This window comes from Perognathus longimembris, chromosome 23 (genome assembly GCF_023159225.1).
Source record: "Perognathus longimembris pacificus isolate PPM17 chromosome 23, ASM2315922v1, whole genome shotgun sequence".
Classification (NCBI taxonomy): domain Eukaryota; kingdom Metazoa; phylum Chordata; class Mammalia; order Rodentia; family Heteromyidae; genus Perognathus; species Perognathus longimembris.
Window position 1 is genome coordinate 10,988,807 of NC_063183.1, and position 21,576 is coordinate 11,010,382.

General features: G+C 45.9%; 1 protein-coding gene across 3 annotated transcripts in view; it reads left to right on the plus strand.

The window, feature by feature from the left end:
* Positions 1-14,549: 14,549 nt before the first annotated feature.
* The window catches only part of Gspt1 (G1 to S phase transition 1), a 40,342-nt gene continuing 33,315 nt past the window's right edge, over positions 14,550-21,576 (plus strand). The window contains exon 1 of one of the 3 annotated variants that reach the window (XM_048332421.1): positions 14,550-14,574. Coding sequence is in view for 2 of the 3 variants with exons in the window: in XM_048332420.1 (XP_048188377.1) it covers positions 14,914-15,268 (355 nt within the window). In the remaining variant the exon portion in view is untranslated. Of the gene's footprint in view, positions 14,575-14,663; positions 15,269-21,576 lie in introns of those variants that run through there. The other 2 variants (XM_048332420.1, XM_048332419.1) reach the window with 2 other exon arrangements.

Consider the following 21,576-nt stretch of genomic DNA (forward strand, 5'->3'; position numbering starts at 1 on the left):
GAAAATGGCCAGAAGTGGCGCTGTGGCTCAAGTGGCAGAGTGCTAGCCTTGACCAAAAAGAAGCCAGGAACAGTGCTCAGGCCCTGAGTCCAAGCCCAGGACTGCCCCCCACCCCAAAAAAAAAAGTCTGTGGACTTTCCTACCTGGGCTGGCTTGGACACATGATCCTCAGATCTCAACCTCCTGAGTAGCTAGGGTTATAGGCATAAACCACTGGTGTGTTTGTTTGTATTGTGAGACTAGGTCTCATTATGTAGCATTTGGGATCCTTCTACCTCTGCTAACCCAGTGCTGGGATGGCAGGCATGCACAACCACACCCAACATTGCTTGATTCTTTACCCTGAGGTTACTTCTTTACTTCCTTTTCTGAATATCTTATTTTCTAAAATGTTTGCAGCCTAATGCTCAGGGTGGGACACAGAGCTACTATGAGGTGTGCTGACTTTACTCACCAACTTAATTCTCTTCCTGAGCTGCTGCCCACACTACCAGGGTCTGAACTGCACCTTCAGGATGAGTTTTCATATCCCCTGATGACCTTTATCAATGTTTTTCACACCTCCCCACCTTGTCTGCCTCCCTCCCTCCATTCATCAAAGTGCTGGGGCACAAATCCAGTGCTTAGCCCACTAGACTAGCACTCTACCATTGAGCTGGCTACATACCCAGCCCCAGCCTTATAAGTTGCATCTATCCCTAGAAAGAGCACCTGTCTGCTTCATTGGACCCCGGCCGATTCCTTGGGAGTTGATCCTGTGTCAGCTCAAGGGATTGTGTTTCCATCTCCTTAAATCCCCTGCTGCAACTTTCCACCACACAGCTTTCATTTTCTTCCGCCTGCAGCTCTGACGTGAAGTTCAGCAGTGTCAGGCCACAGAGGCCTGCTAGTGTTTCCTGAGGCTGTGGACCTGGAGTCCCCAGGCCACTGCTGGGAAAGGCAGGCGGAGCTGATGTGTAATACAGGTTCCCGGTGTTAAATAGCACTGAATCAAAATCCTGACACAATGGTTCTGCCATTATCTTCCGAGCCTCCCCACTGGATCTAAGAGATGGACTGATGTGAATTCTACTGTATCTTTAACACATCTCCAAGCCTTACTAATTCCCATTTTGAACAAAGACAGTGGGCCTCTCTCAGTAATAGTGCCTGGCCAGCATGTAACAATTTCTCACTTCCTTTGTATATGTTTTCAAAATTGCCTTCTTTTGATAGTAGAGGATACTTGCTTCTATTTCTTGTAGTAAATCATTTCTTGTTAAATTTATCTGATAACAGAGGTACCAATTTAAATAAAAAGCATTAAGTTGGGCAGGTGTGGTAGGTCATGCCTATAATATCAGCCTATAAGGAGAAGGCAGAGATGGGGAAGATCATAGTTTAAGCCTGACCCTGGGCCAAAGACATGAAACTCTATCCAAAAAATAACTGAAGGCCTAAAAAAGAATAAAGTGTGATATAATAAAGTGGTAAAGCACATCTCCTCTTCCTAGCCACATTTGTCACAACTGTCATAATAGTTAAAAGATAGAAACAGCTGGGTGCCTGTGTCTCACACTTGTAATCCTAACTACTTAGGAGATTGAGATCTGAGGATCATGGTTTGAAGCCAGCCTGGGCAGGAAAGTCCACGAGACTCTTATATCCAATTAGCTACCAGAAAGCCAAAGTAGAGCTGTGGCTCAAGTGGTAGAATGACAGTCTTGAACAGAGCAGCACCTAGGTGCTGCACCTAGGGACAGCACCTAGGTCCTGAGTTCAAGCCCTAGTACTGGCCCAAACAAAACTAAACAAAAAAAATTCAAACAATATGTAAATAAATCTCAGAAGTGATGGGCCCCTATTCCATGGCAGAAATCAACTTTCCATGAGAGTTAAGCTGCTTGAGCAGTTTCCAGGTTTTCCAGTTTCCAGGTTTTCAGTTGTTAACCCAGGTAGTGACATCTGTTGACTGCTATTTGGACACCTTGTAAGGGCTAAGCTCTGCCAATGCAGCAGCAGGACTGGGCATAGCTGACCAAGGTCCTGGGAGCCCTACTCTCTCTCTCTCTCTCTCTCTCTCTCTCTCTCTCTCTCTCTCTCTCTATATATATATATATATATATATATATATATATATATATATAGCACAACAATATATATATATTGCACAACAATATAGCCCTGATGGGGGAGAGAATGATGGTTCCATCACCTGGAAGCTTCCACAATTCTATTATATGCCATGCTTCCTTAAGCTAGTTGGGCTAAAGAACAAATCTGCAAAAGGGTTGTGTGTGGGGTGGGGGTGTACTTGACTAGCCAGGAAAACCAGAACAACTGGTTTTCATAGCAGTTCATTGAAAATGTGGTTCACTCACAGCATTGGGGAAGCCAGCCTCATAGAGCCTCCAGCCCAAGTCTCTGTGATTTCACTAGCCTCTGAGAACAGAGGTTCCATGTCTGCTAGTCAGCCAGTCTGTCCTTACTTGTTCTGTTTTTTGTTTTGTTTTGTTTTTGCCAGTTCTGGGCTTTGGACTCAGGGCCTGAGCACTGTCCCTGGCTTTTTTTTTTTTTTTTTTTTTGCCAGTCCTGGGCCTTGGACTCAGGGACTGAGCACTGTCCCTGGCTTCTTCCCACTCAAGGCTAGCACTCTGCCACTTGAGCCACAGCGCCACTTCTGGCCATTTTCCGCATACGTGGTGCTGGGGAATTGAACCTAGGTCTTCATGTATGGGAGGCAAGCTCTCTTGCCACTAGGCCATATCCCCTGCCCCCCTGGCTTCTTTTTGCTCAAGGCTAGCACTCTGCCAACTTGAGCCACAGAGCTAATTCTTGCCTTTTCTTTTTTCCTTTTTTTTTTTTTTTTGCCAGTCCTGTGGTTTTAAACTCAGGGCCTGAGCACTGTCTTTGGCTTCTTTTTGCTCAAGGCTAGCACTCTACCACTTGAGCCACAGCGTCACTTCTGGCTTTTTTTTTAATATTTGTGGTGCTGAGGAATCAAACCCAGGGCTTCATGTATACGAGGCAAGCACTCTTGCCACTAGGCCATATTCCCAGCCCACTTCTTGCCTTTTCTATATATGGGGTGCTGAGGAATCAAACCTAGGGCTTCATGTACACAAGGCAAGCACTCTTGCCACTAGGCCATATTCCCAGCCCTGTTCTCTTTGTTTTTACCTGACATAATATAGTCTCATCTGTTTTTTGCCTATTTTGTGATTCATTAAGATTCCTGTAAAGGGGCTGGGAATATGGCCTAGTGGCAAGAGTGCTTGCCTCCTACATATGAAGCTCTCGGTTCGATTCCCCAGCACCACATATATGGAAAACGGCCAGAAGGGGCGCTGTGGCTCAGATGGCAGAGTGCTAGCCTTGAGCAGGAAGAAGCCAGGGACGGTGCTCAGGCCCTGAGTCCAAGGCCCAGGACTGGCCAAAAAAAAAAAAGAGATTCCTGTAAAGCTGGGCACTGGTTGCCTCATACTTGTAATGCTAGCTACTGTGGAGATTGAAGTGGGAGATTTTAAGTTTAGCTGGGTAAGCTAGGTAGGGGGCAGAAAAGTTCCAGAGACCCCATCTCAATGGACAAATTGGTACATATTTATTATCCTAGCTATCAGGAAGCTTGACATAGGCCACACCCAAGACCTAGTCTCAAAAGTAACCAGTAAAAAACAGAGTTAGGGGCATGGCTCAGCAGTAAGGCACCTGTCTAGCAAGTACAAGGTCCTGAATTCAAACAAACAAAAATCTCAAAAAACTTTTTTTCCTAATTCTTTTCTCCTGCTGTTTGTTGTTGGGTCATTTCATTCTATACTGCATTTCCATTGATTTGGATTTAAAACAAACATGAACTTTTGTAATGGCTACACACTGAATTATATGTACTCTTGATTGTTTTTGAGACAGAACCTTTCTATGTAGATCTTCTTGTGGAAGATCTCCCTATGGCTTGGAACTCACAATCTTCCTGCCTCTCTGGAGTGTTGGGATTACAGTTGTGTGCTACCATTACATACTTCAGAGAATTGTATGGCTTGAAATTGTTGAAAACAAACAAAAGCAGCTGGGTGTGATGGCTCAAGCCCTTAATCCTAGCTACTTGGGAGGCAGAGACCAGTGGATCAGGGTTAGAGGTCAGCTAAGTATAAAAAACATTTAAGAAACTCCGCCTCAATCAATGGTTTCCTATTATCCTAGCTACAGGGCAAGCACAAGGAGGAGGATCACAGTCCACAGTGGCCTACCAGTCAAGTGCCTACCTGAAAAAATAACCAAGGCAAAAGAGAATTGGAGGCTTGGCTCAGGTGGTGGAATGTTTGCTAGCAAGCACAAAGTCCTGAGTTCAATCCCCAGTACCTCCAAAACAAAACACACCCATAAAAGCAGAAAGTAAAACCAAAATACAAAACTGATCAATTTACCTCAGTATTTGTTGATTCTGACCAAATGTTTGCTGAGTTAGAAAAATCAAGCAGAAAAAACATTCTTTGTCCATTTTAGTTATGTAGGTGAACATTACTCAGGTTCCAGATTTCGAGGACTAGCTCACAGCTGACTACACACAGCAATAACAAAAGCCCAACTGAAGACTAAATATCTCCCTTCTAAGAAAAGTTGAACATGGTAGTGCATTCCCCAATATCTACTGCTCTACTCTGGATAGATCTACCCAGTTGATCTATACTTAGTCTCAGGTAGAATCATTTGCCTAGTATGTGCACAGCTCTGGGTTTGACCCCCAGCATTTTGGGGTGGGGGGTGGGTGGGAAACAGTACTGCTTAGCAAGGAGCAATATGGGAAGGGAGGATCAAAGTACGTTGTGTGCATGTCATAAATATCACTATGAAACTCCTTTATAACTAATGTGTGCTAAGGAAGAGTTGATAGAAAGGGTGACATTGATCAAGATGCATTGTACTTCTCAACTGATCTGTGGGATCACGTGGAGGGGGTTTGTGAAGGGATCAAAGGAAGACTCTCCAAGAGGGCTTCTGGGGAAAGTATTCTCATTCCTAAGAAAAAAAGAATAGCAGGATGAGATGTTCTTTCTTATTTTCCTGAACTTTCACTTGACCTCTAACTCTACAGACTAGATTCAGAAGATTAAGGCAGCAGCTAAGAACAAACATTGTCTTAATAGGTAACTTGGGGGGCTGGGAATATGGCCTAGTGGCAAGAGTGCTCATCTCGTATACATGAAGCCCTGGGTTCGATTCCCCAGCACCACATATAGAGAAAACAGCCAGAGGTGGCGCTGTGGCTCAAGTGGTAGAGTGCTAGCCTTGAGCAAAAAGAAGCCAGGGACAGTGCTCAGGCCCTGAGTCCAAGCCCCAGGACTGGCAAAAAACAAACAAACAAACAAACAAAAAAAGGTAACTTGAAGGCTCTGTTAGGCTAGAATAGCTAGTCATGCTTCTAACCTTGAAGTAATGATTGGGCAAATATCTCAAGGAAAGCATCCAGTAAAACTCAAGCTTGGACTAAGGACTTGGTGAAAGGAAAACAAAATCTCCTAAAGATGAACTTTTTCTGCCCTAAATATCTACTAAATAAAATAGAAAAAAATTAAAAGCCAGGCCCTGGTGGCTCACACCTATAGTCCTAACTACTCAGGAACCTGAGATCTGAGGATCGCAGGTTGAAGTTGATCATCTCTAATAAACTACCAGAAAAGCTACCAAAAGCTGTGGCTCAAGTGGCAGAGTGCTAGTCTTGAGCTAAAGAAGCTCAGGGATAGCACTCAGGCCCTGAGTTCAAGCCCTAGGACAAGCAAAAGAAAGGAAGAAAGGAAGGAAGGAAAGAAAAGACCAGACACTACAGGTTCTCAAATGTTTATCACCTATGTTAATTAAAAATAGTTGGTTTCTAGGAAACTCAAACTTATAAATTCTAAGAACGTAAGATATAATTAAAGGAGGACTACTAAAATTTGAAGACTGGACATCATAGTATAGAAAACACACTGGGGCTGGGAATATGGCCTAGTGGCAAGAGTATTTCCCTCGTATACATGAAGCCCTGGGTTCAATTCCCCAGCACCACAGATACAGAAAACAGCCAGAAGTGGGGATGTGGCTCAAGTGGCAGAGTGCTATCCTTGAGCAAAAAAAAAGAAGCCAGAGACAATGCTCAGGCAAAAAAAAAAAAAAAGAGAGAGAGAGAGAAAGAAAGAAAAGAAAACACACACACCTCTTTTCTCAGTATCTTCCAATTTTCCTAATGATTAGAGATAAAGATGATAAATGCTATCTAAACTTATATCCAGTACAGCAAACTTTTTTTTTGCCAGTCCTAGGGCTTGAACTGAGGACCTGAGCACTGTCCCTGGCTTCTTTTTGCTCAAGATTAGCACTCTACCACTTGAGCCACAGCCCCACTTCTGGCTTTTTCTATATGTGTGGTGCTGGGGAATCAAACCCAGGGCTTCATGTCTATGAGGCAAGCACTCTACCACTAGGTCATATTCCCAGCCCCTACAGCAAACTTTTTTTTTTTTTTGGCCAGTCCTGGGGCTTGGACTCAGGGCCTGAGCACTGTCCCTGGCTTCTTTTTGCTCAAGGCTAGCACTCTGCCACTTGAGCCACAGCGCCCCTTCTGGCCATTTTCTGTATATGTGGTGCTGGGGAATTGAACCCAGGGCCTCATGTATAGGAGGCAAGCACTCTTGCCACTAGGCCATATCCCCAGCCCTACAGCAAACTTTTTGACCAAAAGCATGCCAATAAAAATTACAAGAAGCTGGGCACTGGTGGCTTATGCCTGTAACTAGCTACTCAGGAGGCTGAGATCTGAGGATTGTGGTTTGAAGTGAGCTCAGGCAATAAAGTCCATCAGATTCAGTCTCTAATAAACTACTCAGAAAAAGCTGGAAGTGGCACTATGGCTTAAGTGGTAGAGTGCTAGCTTTGAGCACAAAGAGGCTCAGGAACAATGTCCAGGCCCTGAGTTCAAGCCCCAGTACAGGAAGAAAAAAAATTACAAGTAACAGCATCCATGTCAATAAGTACAGACATGTCAGACTCAATGTCTCCATGCTTAGGTGATAATATCAAAACTACAGCAGCAAGATAACTGAACATTATTAACATGTGTTAAAGAGAAAGGACATTCTTTTCTCTGTGTGTGTGCTTGTCCTGGGGCTTCAACTTGCAGCCTGGGTGCTATCCCTGAGCTTTTATGATCAGGTCTAGTGGTCTGGCACTTGAGCCACAGCTCCACTTACAGCCTTTTGGTGACTAACTGGAGATAAGAGTCTCATAAACATTCCTGCCCAGGCTGGCTTTGAACTGCAGTCTTCAGATCTCAGCTAGGATTATAGAAAGGAGCCACTGACCCACTTAGCCAAAGGAATGTATTTTTCTGGAAGAGAGTAGAACCTAACTCCCATTGTGCACTTTTTTTTAAAATTGCAAGTCCTGGGCTTGAACACAGCTCCTGAGCACTGTCCCTGGCTTACTTTTTGCTCAAGGATACCACTCTAGTACTTGAGACACAGCGCCATTTCTGGCTTTTTCTGCTTATGTGGTGCTGAGGAATTGAACTCAGGGCTTCATGCATGCTAGGCAAGCACTCTACCACTAAGCCATATTCCCAGCCCCCTAACAGTGTACTTTTGCTAATATAAATAGCCCCAATGGAAGAGCCCTCAGTGGTGTCTGTAACACCCATACAGAAAGCTCTTGTAATGCATTTCTTCCATATCTTCCTTACTGGACCATTTACCTAAAGAAACTTGCCTACTGCTTACTCCCTGAATTACTTCAAAATTGTTTTCCATGATGGCTTCAAGAGCTAGGAAAAGGGAGGAGTGGAGGACAGGGTAATGAACTGAGGATCTCTCAAGGCTTTCTCCTGTGGTACAACCAACCTAAGGGATGAATAGATGGATGGAGAGATGTTAGGCAAGGGGCAGTTCAGCAGTGGCATGTGTGCTAAACCCTAGCAATAATACTAATTAAATGGATAGTCAAGGTTATCATTAAGCTACTGAACTAGTGGACTATAAAATCAGTTCTACCTTGGGACTTATAATTGTGTAAAATAACATTTTTTTCTTTTACTTGATCTCTCTCTCTCTCTCTCTCTCTCTCTCTCTCTCTCTCTCTCTCTCTCTCTCTCTCCTCAACTGATCTTCCTGCCTCAACCTACCAAGTAGCTGTGACTACAAGTAGATGTCATTAAGCACAGCTGGTTGACTTTCTTCAAGGGGTAACCTGGAACTGGGATCTAAGAGGAAACATGGTATTGTAATCTCTCCTTCCTTCCTTCCTTCCCTCCTCTTCTACTTCCTTCTTTCTTTCCTTTCTTCCTTGTTTGTATCCTTCTATTTTGCAGTACTGAAAATTTTTAGGGCCTAGAGCTTGCTATACAACTTGAGCCACTCCCAAACCTTTTCTAGTTTGCTTTTTATCTATCCCTTGTACTAACTTCACCTGGGCTGCTATGGACCCTGATCTACCTGTCTTACCTCCAAGTAGTGAGTAGTTGGGGTTATAGGTGTGTCTACCATACCTGGCTAGGAATTGTCTTATTTCTGATCTTTCAACATGAAGCTAGATGTTAAAATGTCAACAGTTGATCATCTTGGAGTTGTAGGTTGGAATGTGAATATTTGTGGCTCTTTTCATGTTCTGTATTTACAAAAGTCTCAGCTGGGTGGTTCATGCTCTTTCATGTAATCCTTGCTGCTCATGAAGCTGAGATTTGAGGTTGGCAGGAAAGTCCGTGAGTCTCTTATCACCAATAAATACTGGAATGCTGGGAGTTGGGCTGTGGCTCATGTGGTAGAGTGCTAGCCTTGAGCACAAGGGATGGTGCCCAGAAAGAAAAATTCCCATTTTTTTTTTTTTGTGTGTGTGTGTGTGTGTTGTATTTGGCTTGTGCTTACTCGTGATGGATAACATAACATGGCTTTATAAGTCACGTAGGCCCTTTAAGAACCTGTGGTTGCTGCTTTGGTGACCAGGTTCCGCAGATATCCTCCATGGAAGTCACCTCTGCCATGTTGGATCTGGCTTCCATTTGATTTTTTTGTTTTGCCAGTCCTGGGCCTTGGACTCAGGGGCCAGAGCTCTGTCCTTGGCTTCTTTTTGCTCAAGGCTAGCACTCTGCCACTTGAGCCACAGCGCCACTTCTGGCCATTTTCTATATATTTGGTGCTGGGGAATCAAACCCAGGGCTTCATGTATACGAGGCAAGCACTTTTGCCACTAGGCCATATTCCCAGCCCCCTTGATTTCATTTTTGATATTGTTAGATCCCACAGGTATCTCTGAGGACCACTCCAGAATCCTCTGCCAGAATAACAAATGCATAAAGGATATCTGCATGACTGTACTCAATTCAAAGCAGTTACAAGATGATGAGACATTTGTCCTGCCAGAAGCAGGATTGGCTTTGTTGTTCTGCCAGGGGACAATATAGAGGAGACCCTCCTTCCACTTCAGAAGGTGATGCAGAGGACAGAGAAATAATGGAGATGACCGAGGATGCAAATTGGGCCAGGTGGAATGAAGAAGTGAGTCATGGCCATGGAATGGGCCCAGATAGAATGCAGATAGGGAAACTGAGTTCTGGAGCCCTCTGAGCATGCACAATTTGAACCATGGTCTGACACAGTCAGTTCACAGGGTCCACAAAAAGAAAGATGACAAAGCTCCCACTAACTCCTATAAGCCTGTCCCCAACATGTCAGTTTAACAGCTGCAGCAACACAATCACCAGCAGTTCTGAGCTCCTCTGCTTTGCTGCCAGCCATGTTTCCCTTGTACTGGGGTCCTGATAAACCTTTGCTTTTTCTAGTCTCCTATCTGGGTCAATTTTTTTTTTATCACATATGGCCTTCATTCGTGTGTGTGTGTGTGTGTGTGTGTGTGTATCTCACTTTTCGTTCATGGCTGGCACTCTACCAATTGAGCAATACCTCTAGGTCAGTCAAGCTTTTTTGCTGAAGAGTCTTTCAGACTTTTCTGTCTTGGCTGGTTTTGAACCCAGATCCTCAGATCTCAGGGATCTGGTGTGTATGTGGGGCTGGGGGGTGAGGGAGTCAGGAAGACCCTGAGACTGGAAGAAGACAGGATTACTCATGATGATACTGTACCAGACCTTTGAATAATTGGAGTAAAGCTGCTGTCAAACCCTGTAAGTTTACATTCCAGTGACCAGTAATGAGGCCTTGGAAAAACTGTCTCTTATTAGTTATTTCTTTGTTTCAAGAACCCTCCAATAAATTATGGCTCAAGTGGTAGGGCGATAGCCTTGAGCTGAAGAGCTTAGGGACAGTGCCCAAGCCCAGAATTCAAGCCCCACAACTGACCACCCCCCCCCCCGAAAAAAAAGAATTACCTCAGGGAGGTAATATGGAATAATTTCATGATTGAATTTTACAAGGCATATTGTTTATTTATTTATAAATAAACATTTATTATTATTATATTTATTATTTATGTATATGAGGCAAGCACTCTTGCCACTAGGCCATATTCCCAGCCCATATTTATCTATTTATAATTAAAATATTTTCATTTAGTTTGACATATATATTAGCTACATTTGTTAGGAGGGCTTCATGCATAACTACCTGGATTACAGTAAGAATGTCAATGTATCTTGAGCCTGGTACTGACGATGAGCACAGACTGAGGCCAGGGCCACCAGGCAGTCATTTCAGTATTCTGTATGTTGACTTTTCAATTGTTCAGCAAATAAAGATGGTGTGATTCCCCCCCCCCCCCCAAAAAAAAAAGAATGTCAGTATAGGGGCTGGGAATGTGGCTTAGTGGTAGAGTGCCTGCCTAGCATGCATGAAGCCCTAGGTTCCGTTCCTCAGCACCACATATACAGAAAAGGCTGGAAGTGGCACTGTGGTTCAAGTGGTAGAGTGCTAGCCTCGAGTCAAAAGAAGCCAGGGACAGTGCTCAGACCAGTTCAAGCCCCAGGACTGGCAAAAACAAAAAACAAAAAACAAAAAAGAATGTCAATGTAAGCTAATCACATTGCATAAAAAATTACCTCAGCACTTATTTGTCTTCAGTACTAAAAGATATTTGTTGCCAAGTTTGTCAGATGGTTATTTTGTATGTGTATATATATATATATATATATATATATGGAAGTTGATAATGTGGCAGTAAACTATTAAAAATGAAAAAAAGAACCCTCCAATGAATAAAAAAGGGCAGTGTGTTCCACTGAACATTTATTAGGTACCTTTTACATGCCTGACATGTAAAGGAGAGCAAGAAAAGACCCTGACCTCAAATTGCTCACACAGTAATTAACACCTTCCTGCTGGCACTGGGCCAGGTGGCCCAAAGCTTTTGAAAACCAATGGAATGGATTCCTCCCTGAATACTCATAATCATCCTATTGGGAGATGAGGCAGCTAATGACATCACCTGCTTTTCTAAGGAACAGTCTTAGCACTTTTGCTCCTGGAAACAACACTGGGCACAAAGAAACACTGCTAATTCAATATGATGTGCAGAAGTAACTAACAGTGTGTTATCTAGCACCTAGGTAATGCCTATTATCCCTACACTGGGGAGACTGGGGCAAGAGGATCAAGAGTTTGCCACTCAGCCAGGATACTGTCTCAAGAAGAAAACAAGAGGGCTGGGGATATGGCCTAGTGGCAAGAGCGCTTGCCTCCTATACTTGAAGCCCTGGGTTCGATTCCCCAGCACCACATATACAGAAAATGGCCAGAAGTGGCACTGTGGCTCAAGTGGCAGAGTGCTAGCCTTGAGCAAAAAGAAGCCAGGGACAGTGCTCAGGCCCTGAGTCCAAGGCCCAGAACTGGCCAAAAAAAAAAGAAGAAAACAAGAGCAAACAAGCAAGCAAACAAAAAGCTCAAGTGAGGGCTAGGGATATGGCCTAGTGGCAAGAGTGTTTGCCTCCTATACATGAAGTCCTGGGTTCGATTCCCCAGCACCACATATGCAGAAAATAGCCAGAAGTGGCACTGTGGCTCAAGTGGCAGAGTGCTAGCCTTGAGCAAAAAGAAGCCAGGGACAGTGCTCAGGCCCTGAGTCCAAGCCCTGGGACTGGCCGGAAAAAAAAACCCAAAAAACCTCAAGTGATGGGGTCAAGATTCATTGTATTCATAGAGTACTTTGTTGAATGGCAATTCCTTTGTACAACTATTTAAAGATTTAAAAAAATAGGGCTGGAATATAGCCTAGTGGTAGAGAGCTTGCCTTGCATACATGAAGCCCTGGGTTTGATTCCCCAGCACCACATATACAGAAAAAGCCAGAAGTGGCGCTGTGCTAGCCTTGAGCAAAAAGAAGCCAGGGACAGTGCTCAGGCCCTGAATTCAAGCCCCAGAACTGTACTGTCAAAAATAAAATTGTAAAAATGTAAAATTAAAATAAAATACAACTCAAGCTTGCAATATTAGCTACTTGTAAAGAATGTGAGATTATAGTGATAGGCGAGATAGAGCAAAAAGCTCCAGAGAGTCTATCTAAATTTACTGCTGAGCTCAGTGGTACATTCCTATCATCCCTGGCCACTCAGAGACACACAAGTAGAAGGACTGCAGGCCAGGCTCTTCTAGGCAAAAATAAGACCCTACTTCAAGAATAGCTAACACAAATAATGTGCTGGAGGTGTGGCTCAAGTGATAGAGCATCTGCCTAGCAAGTGTGAGGCCCTGAGTTCAAACCTGAATACTGCAAAAGCAAAACTTGTAAAATTTGCTAGTTTAATATTAAACATAAATTTAGACCACAGTAGTGTAAGACTTAAGTAACTTGACAAGTTTATTTTTTGACCTATTTCATTAGGCTGAGTTCTCTTTCACCTTTCTAGTACACAGGGTTCAAATCAAAGCCCAGACCTGGGCTGGGAATGTGGCTTAGCAGTAGAGTGCTTGCCTAGCATGCATGAAGCTCTGGGTTCAATTTCTCAGCATCACATAAACAGAAAAAGCTTGGAGTGGCACTGTGGCTCAAGTGGTAGAGTGCTAGCCTTGAGTTAAAAAAAAAAAAAAAGAAAGAAAGAAGGAAGAGGGGCTGGGAATATGGCCTAGTGGCAAGAGTGCTTGCCTTGTATACATGAAGCCCTGGGTTTGATTCCCCAGCACCCACATATATAGAAAATGGCCAGAAGTGGCGCTGTGGCTCAAGTGGCAGAGTGCTAGCCTTGAGCAAAAAGAAGCCAGGGACAGTGCTCAGGCCCTGAGTCCAAGGCCCAGGACTGGCAAAAAAAAAAAAAAAGAATGCTCAGGTCCTGAGTTCAAGCCCAAGGACTAGCAAAAATAAAATCAAACAAAACACCCAGACCTAGGTTTGGTTAGATAGAGATTGTTGTTTTTTCAGAAACCTGAAGTTTAGAAACATCTGTTTTCTATAGGTCCACTCCCTCTATAATTTCCAGGCAGGTTGGTTGCAGTGTCTAGACTCTTTTAGAAAAAAAAAAAAAAATCAACAATACATTTTTCTGTCGTGACTTTCACATGAGTTAAGTGTAGGGACATTTAACAGGTACTGGGAACAACAGGTTTTCCTAGTTCGTGCAGTGAGGACTAAAGGCCAACCCTAAGTATATTATATTGTTTGCTCTTTTTACTTTTCCCACGCTTCCCAAACATGGTCTGTACGTATGAGGAACAATCATTAACGTAATACTTGTGTGTGTATGTGTCTAATTGGAGATAAGAGTCTTACGGATTTTGCTGCTGGAGCTGGCTTGGAACTGCGGTCCTTTCTTTCCTGAGTTAGCTTGGATTATAGAAGTGAGCTACTCGGCGCTAGGCTGATGAACACATCAGACCATTCCAAAGGAAACCACCTCACCTAATGGTGCACATGTTCTAAAATTACCCTGTTGGGTTACAGATACAGCGGGATGCATCACGGCAGATGCCAATCCTGTTTCACTGGCAAAGCTCCCGGCGGGGGGGTGGGGTGGGGAGAAGGAGGGGATGGAAAAGTTTCGGTGAGGACTCCGGCTGACTAGGCCACCGGCTGTGAGTCACTCCCAGTTCCCAGTTAATGACTGGGGGGGGGGGGGGGGCGGCCTTTACGAGCCGCACCGACTGCAGGGTCGGTCCCGGCGGCTCCAGGTTTTATTGCCGGTTCCCCAAACGCACCCATCAAAGTGAAGACGCTGGGCGTCGGCTCGGCCACGGAAGGCGAACTTTGGCTGGAGGGAGAAGGGACGGAAGCAGGGAGACACCGAGGCGGGGGATGGGAGCTACCAGACTGCAGAGGATTCTTTTTCCCACGCTAGGTCTGCCCTCCGTCTCCTCCCTCTTTCTTCCGGTGGGTCCCGGTTACTGGGTGGGGGGTCGCCCGCCTGTCGCGCCGGGCCGGCCCCGCCCCCCACCCGGTGACAGGTGGGGGCCGCGAGCCGCCGCCACTCCGCCGCCTCCTCGCGCTGCCTGCTGGGAACCAGAGCCACTTCCGGCTGCGCCCGCCGCACTCCCCTCCCCTTCCCCGCCCCCACTTGGAACTCCGATTCCCGTCGGCCCCCGGGAAAACCGCAGCGGGGTCGCGCAGGCATTGCCGGAACTCGTAGTTCCCTGGTCTGCAGCTCTTCGTATCCGGAAACGGGGACTGCCAGAAGCGAGAACTACCAAGGCGAAGGTACGGGTGGCGGCGAGGGGTCAATCCGCGCCGGGCGTGGGGTTAAGCGGCGAGGCCGGCGGCGGCGGTGGTTGGGGTTGGGTGGGAGGAGATCGGCTCTCACACACGAGGAGGAGGGTTGGGCCGCCGCCGTCGTCGCCGCCGCCGCCGCCGCCGTCGTCGCGAGTGCGGAGTCGGGACTGGAGCCTCTGTCGCGGCGACCCCGGGGACCGAGTCGCTGGCCGCCGGCCCTCCTGCCTCGCCGTCTTGGTTGGGTCCTCGCGGCCTGCTCCTCCCCGGCGGGACGCCCCCGCCTCCATTTCCCGCCCTCTCTCCACCACACACACGGCCCCCCCGATCATGGATCCCGGCAGCGGCGGCGGCGGCGGTGGTGGCGGCGGTGGCGGCGGGAGCAGCGGCAGCAGCAGCGACTCGGCGCCTGACTGCTGGGACCAGGCGGACATGGAGGCCCCCGGGCCGGGCCCGTGTGGGGCCGGCGGCGGCGGCGGCGGCGGCGGCGGCTCCTTGGCGGCAGGGGCCGAGGCCCAGCGTGAGAACCTCAGCGCGGCCTTCAGCCGGCAACTCAACGTCAACGCCAAGCCCTTCGTGCCCAACGTCCACGCCGCCGAGTTCGTGCCGTCCTTCCTGCGGGGCCCGGCCCAGCCGCCGCCACCCTCGGCCGGCGCCGCGGCCCCCAACCACGGAGGCCCAGCGGGTAAAGGGCCGGGGCGCGGGACCCCCCGGGGCGGGGCGGGAGGGACGCGCGGCGAGCCTGGCCGCACGTGGGGGCGCTGACCGCGACGCCCCCTTCCTTCCCGCGACCCCGCAGGTGGAGGGAGACCCGGCGGGCGAGACTGGGGCCCACCCTTCCCTCCGGGGTCGCATTTACCCGGGGCTTTGGGGACCGTATGGGACGGGGAGGGCCCGGGGCGGGTCAGCGCCACGAGGCCCCAGAGTGAAGACAGATGGGGCGGAGATCGGGAGGAGGGTGGGCGCTGGGAGAGGCAAGAGTTGAAGGCGAGGTGGAGTGGGGGGAACAAATAAATACCACCCCCCACTTGTCCCTCCACCTAGGGGCAGGAGAGCCTCTCCTGCCGCCGTTTGTATTCTCGGAACCGTAATTACGTTTTAAAAAGATCCATGGCACCGAACCGGCCCGTAGGATTCCCAGGATGCATTGCAGCCTTGTGCTCGGCCAGAAACTGTAGGCTATCCATAGAAAGATCTCCCCCACCTTCCTGTCTCTCTCTCTTCAGCCTTCACATCTTGTAGATAACATATTTTAAAACTTCAATAAGTTCCGATTACTCTCTTCATGTGAACGTGTGCTTGGAAACCTTATTGGCTTAGGTGCCACTTCACGAGCCGCCTTTGTTGGGGACACGTTTAGAATTTTCGTGGCTTTAAAATTGTTGACCTGATTCATGTTGCTGGGCGCAAAACTTTGCGTTCTTGTGTTAAATAGTCTAGAGCCTCCTTCTGTAGATGCGTGAATTATTTCGTATAACTTCGTAGCTGTCACGTGCTGTAGCTACAGCCCCTACTTTCCGTGACTTCAAGTTCGGGTCGGACTTTTAAACATCTTCTTTATTTAGAGGCTCTTTAAATGGTACTTAGCATGCCTTAAGGTACTGATTTTGTGGAAATGTCAGGGGAGTGAATTTCAGTATTTTCCCCATCTTGGTATTTATTTGAGGGAGTCAGTATTGTCTTCCAGGATGGGTAAGGAAGGAAAATGGCTGAAAATCTTTTGATTTATTTAGCTAGGACATTGGTGGGCTGAATCATAGACTTCCTAGCTCATTTCAAGTGAGAGCCTATTGTTGATTTTTCTGTTCAGAATGCGTGTGTGTGTGTTGGCCTGGAGTCTGAAGCAGGAGAATGGGAGTTTCAGGAGCTCTGTCTTCAAAAAAAAAAAAAATTATTCATTGCAGTATCACTAAAGTGCTTGGAGTTTAGCATCTTCAAAGGAAAAATACGGAGTTTGGACAAGTACTTCTGTGAAGGATGATGAGCACACATCTTGGATTTCAGTGTTTGACAGGCATTTATTTTATTTATGTGGGTGATTGATAATTTTCCTTCAGAGTCAGGAAGTTTAGCTTTTATTTCTTTGCTTACTGGGGTTCCCAGTTCCTAAAAGTGCCTGTTTCCCTGTACCTTATTTTGCAGATTCTGTTTATGCAGCCATTTTCTTACTTGGTATCCCTCTTTACTCCCAAGCCACCAGCACCAGTTTGAATACACTGGGGGACTCCACTTACTACAAGCTATGTATCCATCAGCCAAGTCATCGAGGGACAGCCTCCTAGGCTATAGAGCTGTGGTCTGGAACGGTCATTGTTGAGTGACCTCTTGCAGCTTTTTTGTTCTTCCTGGTGTATAAGGAAGTGGCTCTCATTAAGAAAGTCTATTTTTTAGATCAGAAGCCTGTTTTGTGTTACCAGCTATTACTGTAAGCTGTCATTTCATTTTTTTTAATATCCTGTATAGCATGCCTGGAAAAGGAGAGATTTTCTAAGTTGAATTTCAGAACTTCATTGGCTTGAATGTTCCAGACCATTCATCCTAAACTATGTTTGTGAAAGCAGGGGAAAAAAATTGGAAATAACACCTGACTGCAACTTACAAAGGGGAACCCAAAAGCTTGCAAATTTTGTTTCTGGCTTAATGGGGAGAAAATGGACAATAATTTGTGATTTGTTTTCTTATAGCTGAAATTTGATGGAGTTATTTTCAAACTAGACACCAAGGGAAGGATATTATGGATTAGAAGGGGCCTACAGATGGGAGCTCTAGAATAACTTAAAATCTACCTCTCCAGTATGAGTATCTGTCATTTCTCCCACTGTATCCTTCCTTTTGAAACACAGCACTGCCTCCAGCAACCAGTGGAGGAAGAGGTGTTTGTATCAAGTGTCCTTGGCTCTGGCGGGTAAGCTGCTGCACTGCCTGTCTTCAGCCATCCCTAGTCAGAGCTGGAGATTCCGTGTTGACCTTGGGTCTCTGAAAATAGAACATAGTTTTCAAAGAATGATAAAGTAGAACCCATTTGTATGTGAGTATAATTAAGGGTAACTTAGTTAAACGCAATTCTCCACAGAGCCAAGTAATTAACAAAGTGATTCTCATTAAAATAGAGATCCCCGAGAAGACAGAGCTTAATAATGTACACTAGAACAAATATTTTTCTGATTGAGTGTTCTACTTTTCACCTAACTCAGTCTTTTTTTCTTTCATGCATGTACATTTTATTTTAGCCAGTCCTGGGGCTTGAACTCAGGGCCTGAGCACTATCCCTGGCTTCTTTTTGCTCAAGACTAGCACTCTACCACTTGAGCCACAGTGCCACTTCTGGCTTTTTCTGTATTTGTGCTGAGGAATCAAACCCAGGGCTTCATGTATGCGAGGCAAGCACACTACCAGTAGGCCATGTTCCCAGCCCTTGTTTTATTTTTATGCTTGTCCTATGGGCTTTCATTCAGGGCCTGGGTGCTATCCCTGAGCTTCTTTTGCTCAAGGCTAGCACTCTACCACTTACTTGAGCCTCAGCACCATTTCCAACTTTTTCTGAGTGATTTATTGGAGATAAGAGTCTAGGAACTTTCCTGCTCAGGCTGGCTTTGAACCGCTATCCTCAGATCTCAGCCTCCTGAGTAGCTAGGATTAGAGGCATGAGCCACCAGGACCCACCCCTTACATGTATATATTTTAATTAACTATTCTTTCAGTCTTTTTTGTTTGTTGTTCTGGATGAGAAACAGCTTGAGCAGTGTTGAGAATCGGATTTTTAGATCATCTAGAGCATTCATTCCCCATCTGTTGGGCCATATATGGCTCCCAAAATCATTGTTACATGATGGGAGTGGTGTATATTTCTCGGCTTGAATGATATTAGAACTATCCAAATGATTCTTAGTGGGGCAAAGATTCCCTAAAGTAATGGTGTTAGTGTTCTTTGTACCCTCCCATCTTTAGTGTCTCTCAAAACTCCATTAAAAAATTAGTATGGTGGGCTGGGGATGTTGCTTAGTGTTAGCGTAGCCTAGCCATAGCTTGCCTAGCACGCATGAAACCCTGGGTTCGATTCCTCAGTACCACATAAACAGAAAAAGCCTGAAGTAGTGCTGTGGCTCTAGTGGTAGAGCGTTAGCCTTAAGCACAGAGGAGCTCAGGGACCAGACCCCAAGCCCTGAATTCAAGCCCCAGGACTGGCAAACAAAACAGTATTAAATAAAACTGGCAATTTCATTTTCTTTTATGGAATTACATTCCAAGTGTAGCAATTGTATTGTGGTATTTGAGTTTGAAAGAGAAATTTTTTTTTTTTTTTGGCCAGTCCTGGGGCTTGGACTCAGGGCATGAGCACTGTCCCTGGCTTCTTTTTGCTCAAGGCTAGCACTCTGCCACTTGAGTCACAGCGCCACTTCTGGCCATTTTCTGTATATGTGGTGCTGGGAAATCGAACCCAGGGCTTCATGTATACGAGGCAAGCGCTCTTGCCACTAGGCTATATCCCCAGCCCCAAGAGAAATGTTCTTATAGTATTTTGTTTTGTTAAATTCTTTCTGGTGAGGGAGGGTCTCTCTCTCTCTCTCTCTCTCTCTCTCTCTCTCTCTCCTCTCTCTCTCTCCCCCCTCCCCCCCTCCCCCCTCCCCCCTCCCTCTCTCTCTCCTCCTCTCTCTCTCCCTCTCCCTTCCTCCCTCCTTCCCTCCCTCCCTTCTTCCCTCCCTCCCTTCCTCCTTCCCTTCCTTCCTCCCTCCCTCCCTCCCTCCCTCTCTCCCTCCCTCCCTCTCTCCCTCCCTCTCTCTCTCTCTCCCCCTCTTTCCCTCTCTCCCTCTCTCCTTCTTGTTGCCAGTCCTGGGGCTTGAACTTGGCCTGAGCATAGTCCCTGGCTTCTTTTTGCTCAATCAAGGCTAGCACTCTACCACTTAAGCCACAGCGCCCCTTCTGGCTTTTTCTATATATATGGTCCTGAGGAATTGAACCCAGGGCTTCATATATATGAGGCAAGCACTCTACCACTAAGCCACACTAAGCCATATTCCTAGCCCAGGGACTTTATCTTTTTAGTTTTCACTTTCCTGAAATGTACTGCATGTGAAGACAGCAGATAAAATTTATAAGGACAAGTTAGGGAAATACTGTACAACTTTGATTTGGTTTGTTTTGTGTGCTAGGGAGGAAATGTTTTAAAAACATCTTTCTGGTTGATGAGAAAGGAATGAAAAAGATTTGATAACCTTTTGGGGTGCGTTAACAGTCTTAGAATGGAAATTTTTGAGATGGAATTTTTTTTCAGATATATTAACAGTTGACATGTTTTCTGGCGACAGAATGTAGGATGCTCTGTGACAAGCAGAAAATGACATAGAATGCATAAATTGGTCCTCAAAGAGTAGTATAGAAAGGGGTCAATGAAGCCCGGCTCTGGTGGCTGACACCTGTAATCCTAGCTACTCAGGGGGCTGAGATCTGAGGATTGAGATTCAGAGCCAGCACAGGCAAGAAACTCAGACAATTACCTCCAATTAGCCACCAGAAAATGAGAAATGGAGCTGTGATTCAAAGTGGTTAAACGCTAGCCTTGAGTGAAAAAGCTCAGGAACAGCACCCAGGCCCTGAGTTCAAGTTCCACAACCAACAACAAAAAGGAATAGATGGAGATTGTGCTTGATGGTGGATGGAAGAGTATTGGGAGAGCCTTCCAGGGTGTGGACAGCTTTCAAAGTTGAGAAGAGATTGGTCAGGATTCAGAATTCCCCCTGAAATCACTTCAGTCTTGTTACCTTAATGATAAGACTAAAGAAATCTCTTTTCAAAGTGTTATTTGTGAGTACCTTGGTGTGTGTGGGGGGGGGGGGCCTGGGTGCTACCCTTAGCTCCTTTTTCTTTTTCCAGTACTCTACCACTTGAGCCATGGCCCATTTCTGGCTTTTTGGTGGTTAATTGGAGAGAAGAGTCTCACAGACTTTCCTGCCAAGGCTGGCTTCGACTGCCTCAGATCTTAGCCTTCTGAGTAGCTAGTAACATAAGCATAACCTGCCTGTGCCTGGCAAGAGATCTTTTTCTTTGCACTTTATTGGGGCTATCTGGAATATTTGTGGTATATGTATTTTGTTGTACCCCGAACAGCTTTTGAAGTAGATGGGATATAAATCATAATTAAGACACTCCTAGGGTTGCCTGTAAAATAGTGGAATTTTAGTTACTTTATAGTGTCATCAGGTTGTTGTGTGGCACTGAACAAATAGCTTCTTAAAATGTTAGGGCTGGAAATGGTTCTAGCAGTAATACTGTCTCAGTTTTGGGTAAAGAAACTGAATCCTAGACATGCTAAGTGATTGCCTAAGGTCAGCCCACAGAGTTAATGATACAGTTGAATCTAGAGTTCACATTTGCCAACTGCTAGTGTAGGGCTCTTTGTGCCACACCATGCTGTTTAATAGTGAAGAAAAGGGCATGCCTACGGTAATTATTACAACCAGCATGGATTTTTCTGACAGAGTAGCCCTGGAATTTTGCCTTTCTCATGTTTCATTATGAAAGGTTTTCATAATTAGTACAGGACTTAGAAATGCTTATTGAAACCATAAAGTTATTGAGCTTATTAATAAGCCTTCTTGGTCTGTTCAATATGCTCTTTGGTATTTAGGAACCATTGACCCTTTTACATATACAAAAAGTTTGAGCTAGGGAAGCTAAATAACTTAATGAGGTCATGTTCACTGGTGACTCAGCTAACCCTTTCCTCGTGGTTTCACATTGACCAAGCACTTGGCTGAAACAGATTTTCAAAAACCAGTCTCTTGCCACAGGTGGCTCATGCCTATAATCCTGGCTACTCAGGAGGCCGAGGTCTGAGAATCAAGGTTCAAAGCCAGCCCTGTCAAGAGAGTTCATGAGACTTTTATTTCCAGTTTACCAAAAAGCCAGAAGAGTGCCAGTCATGGTGAAAAAGCTAAGGGACAGCACCTGGGCCCTTAGTTTAAGCCCCAGTATCAGCAGCCTGTGTGTGCACAT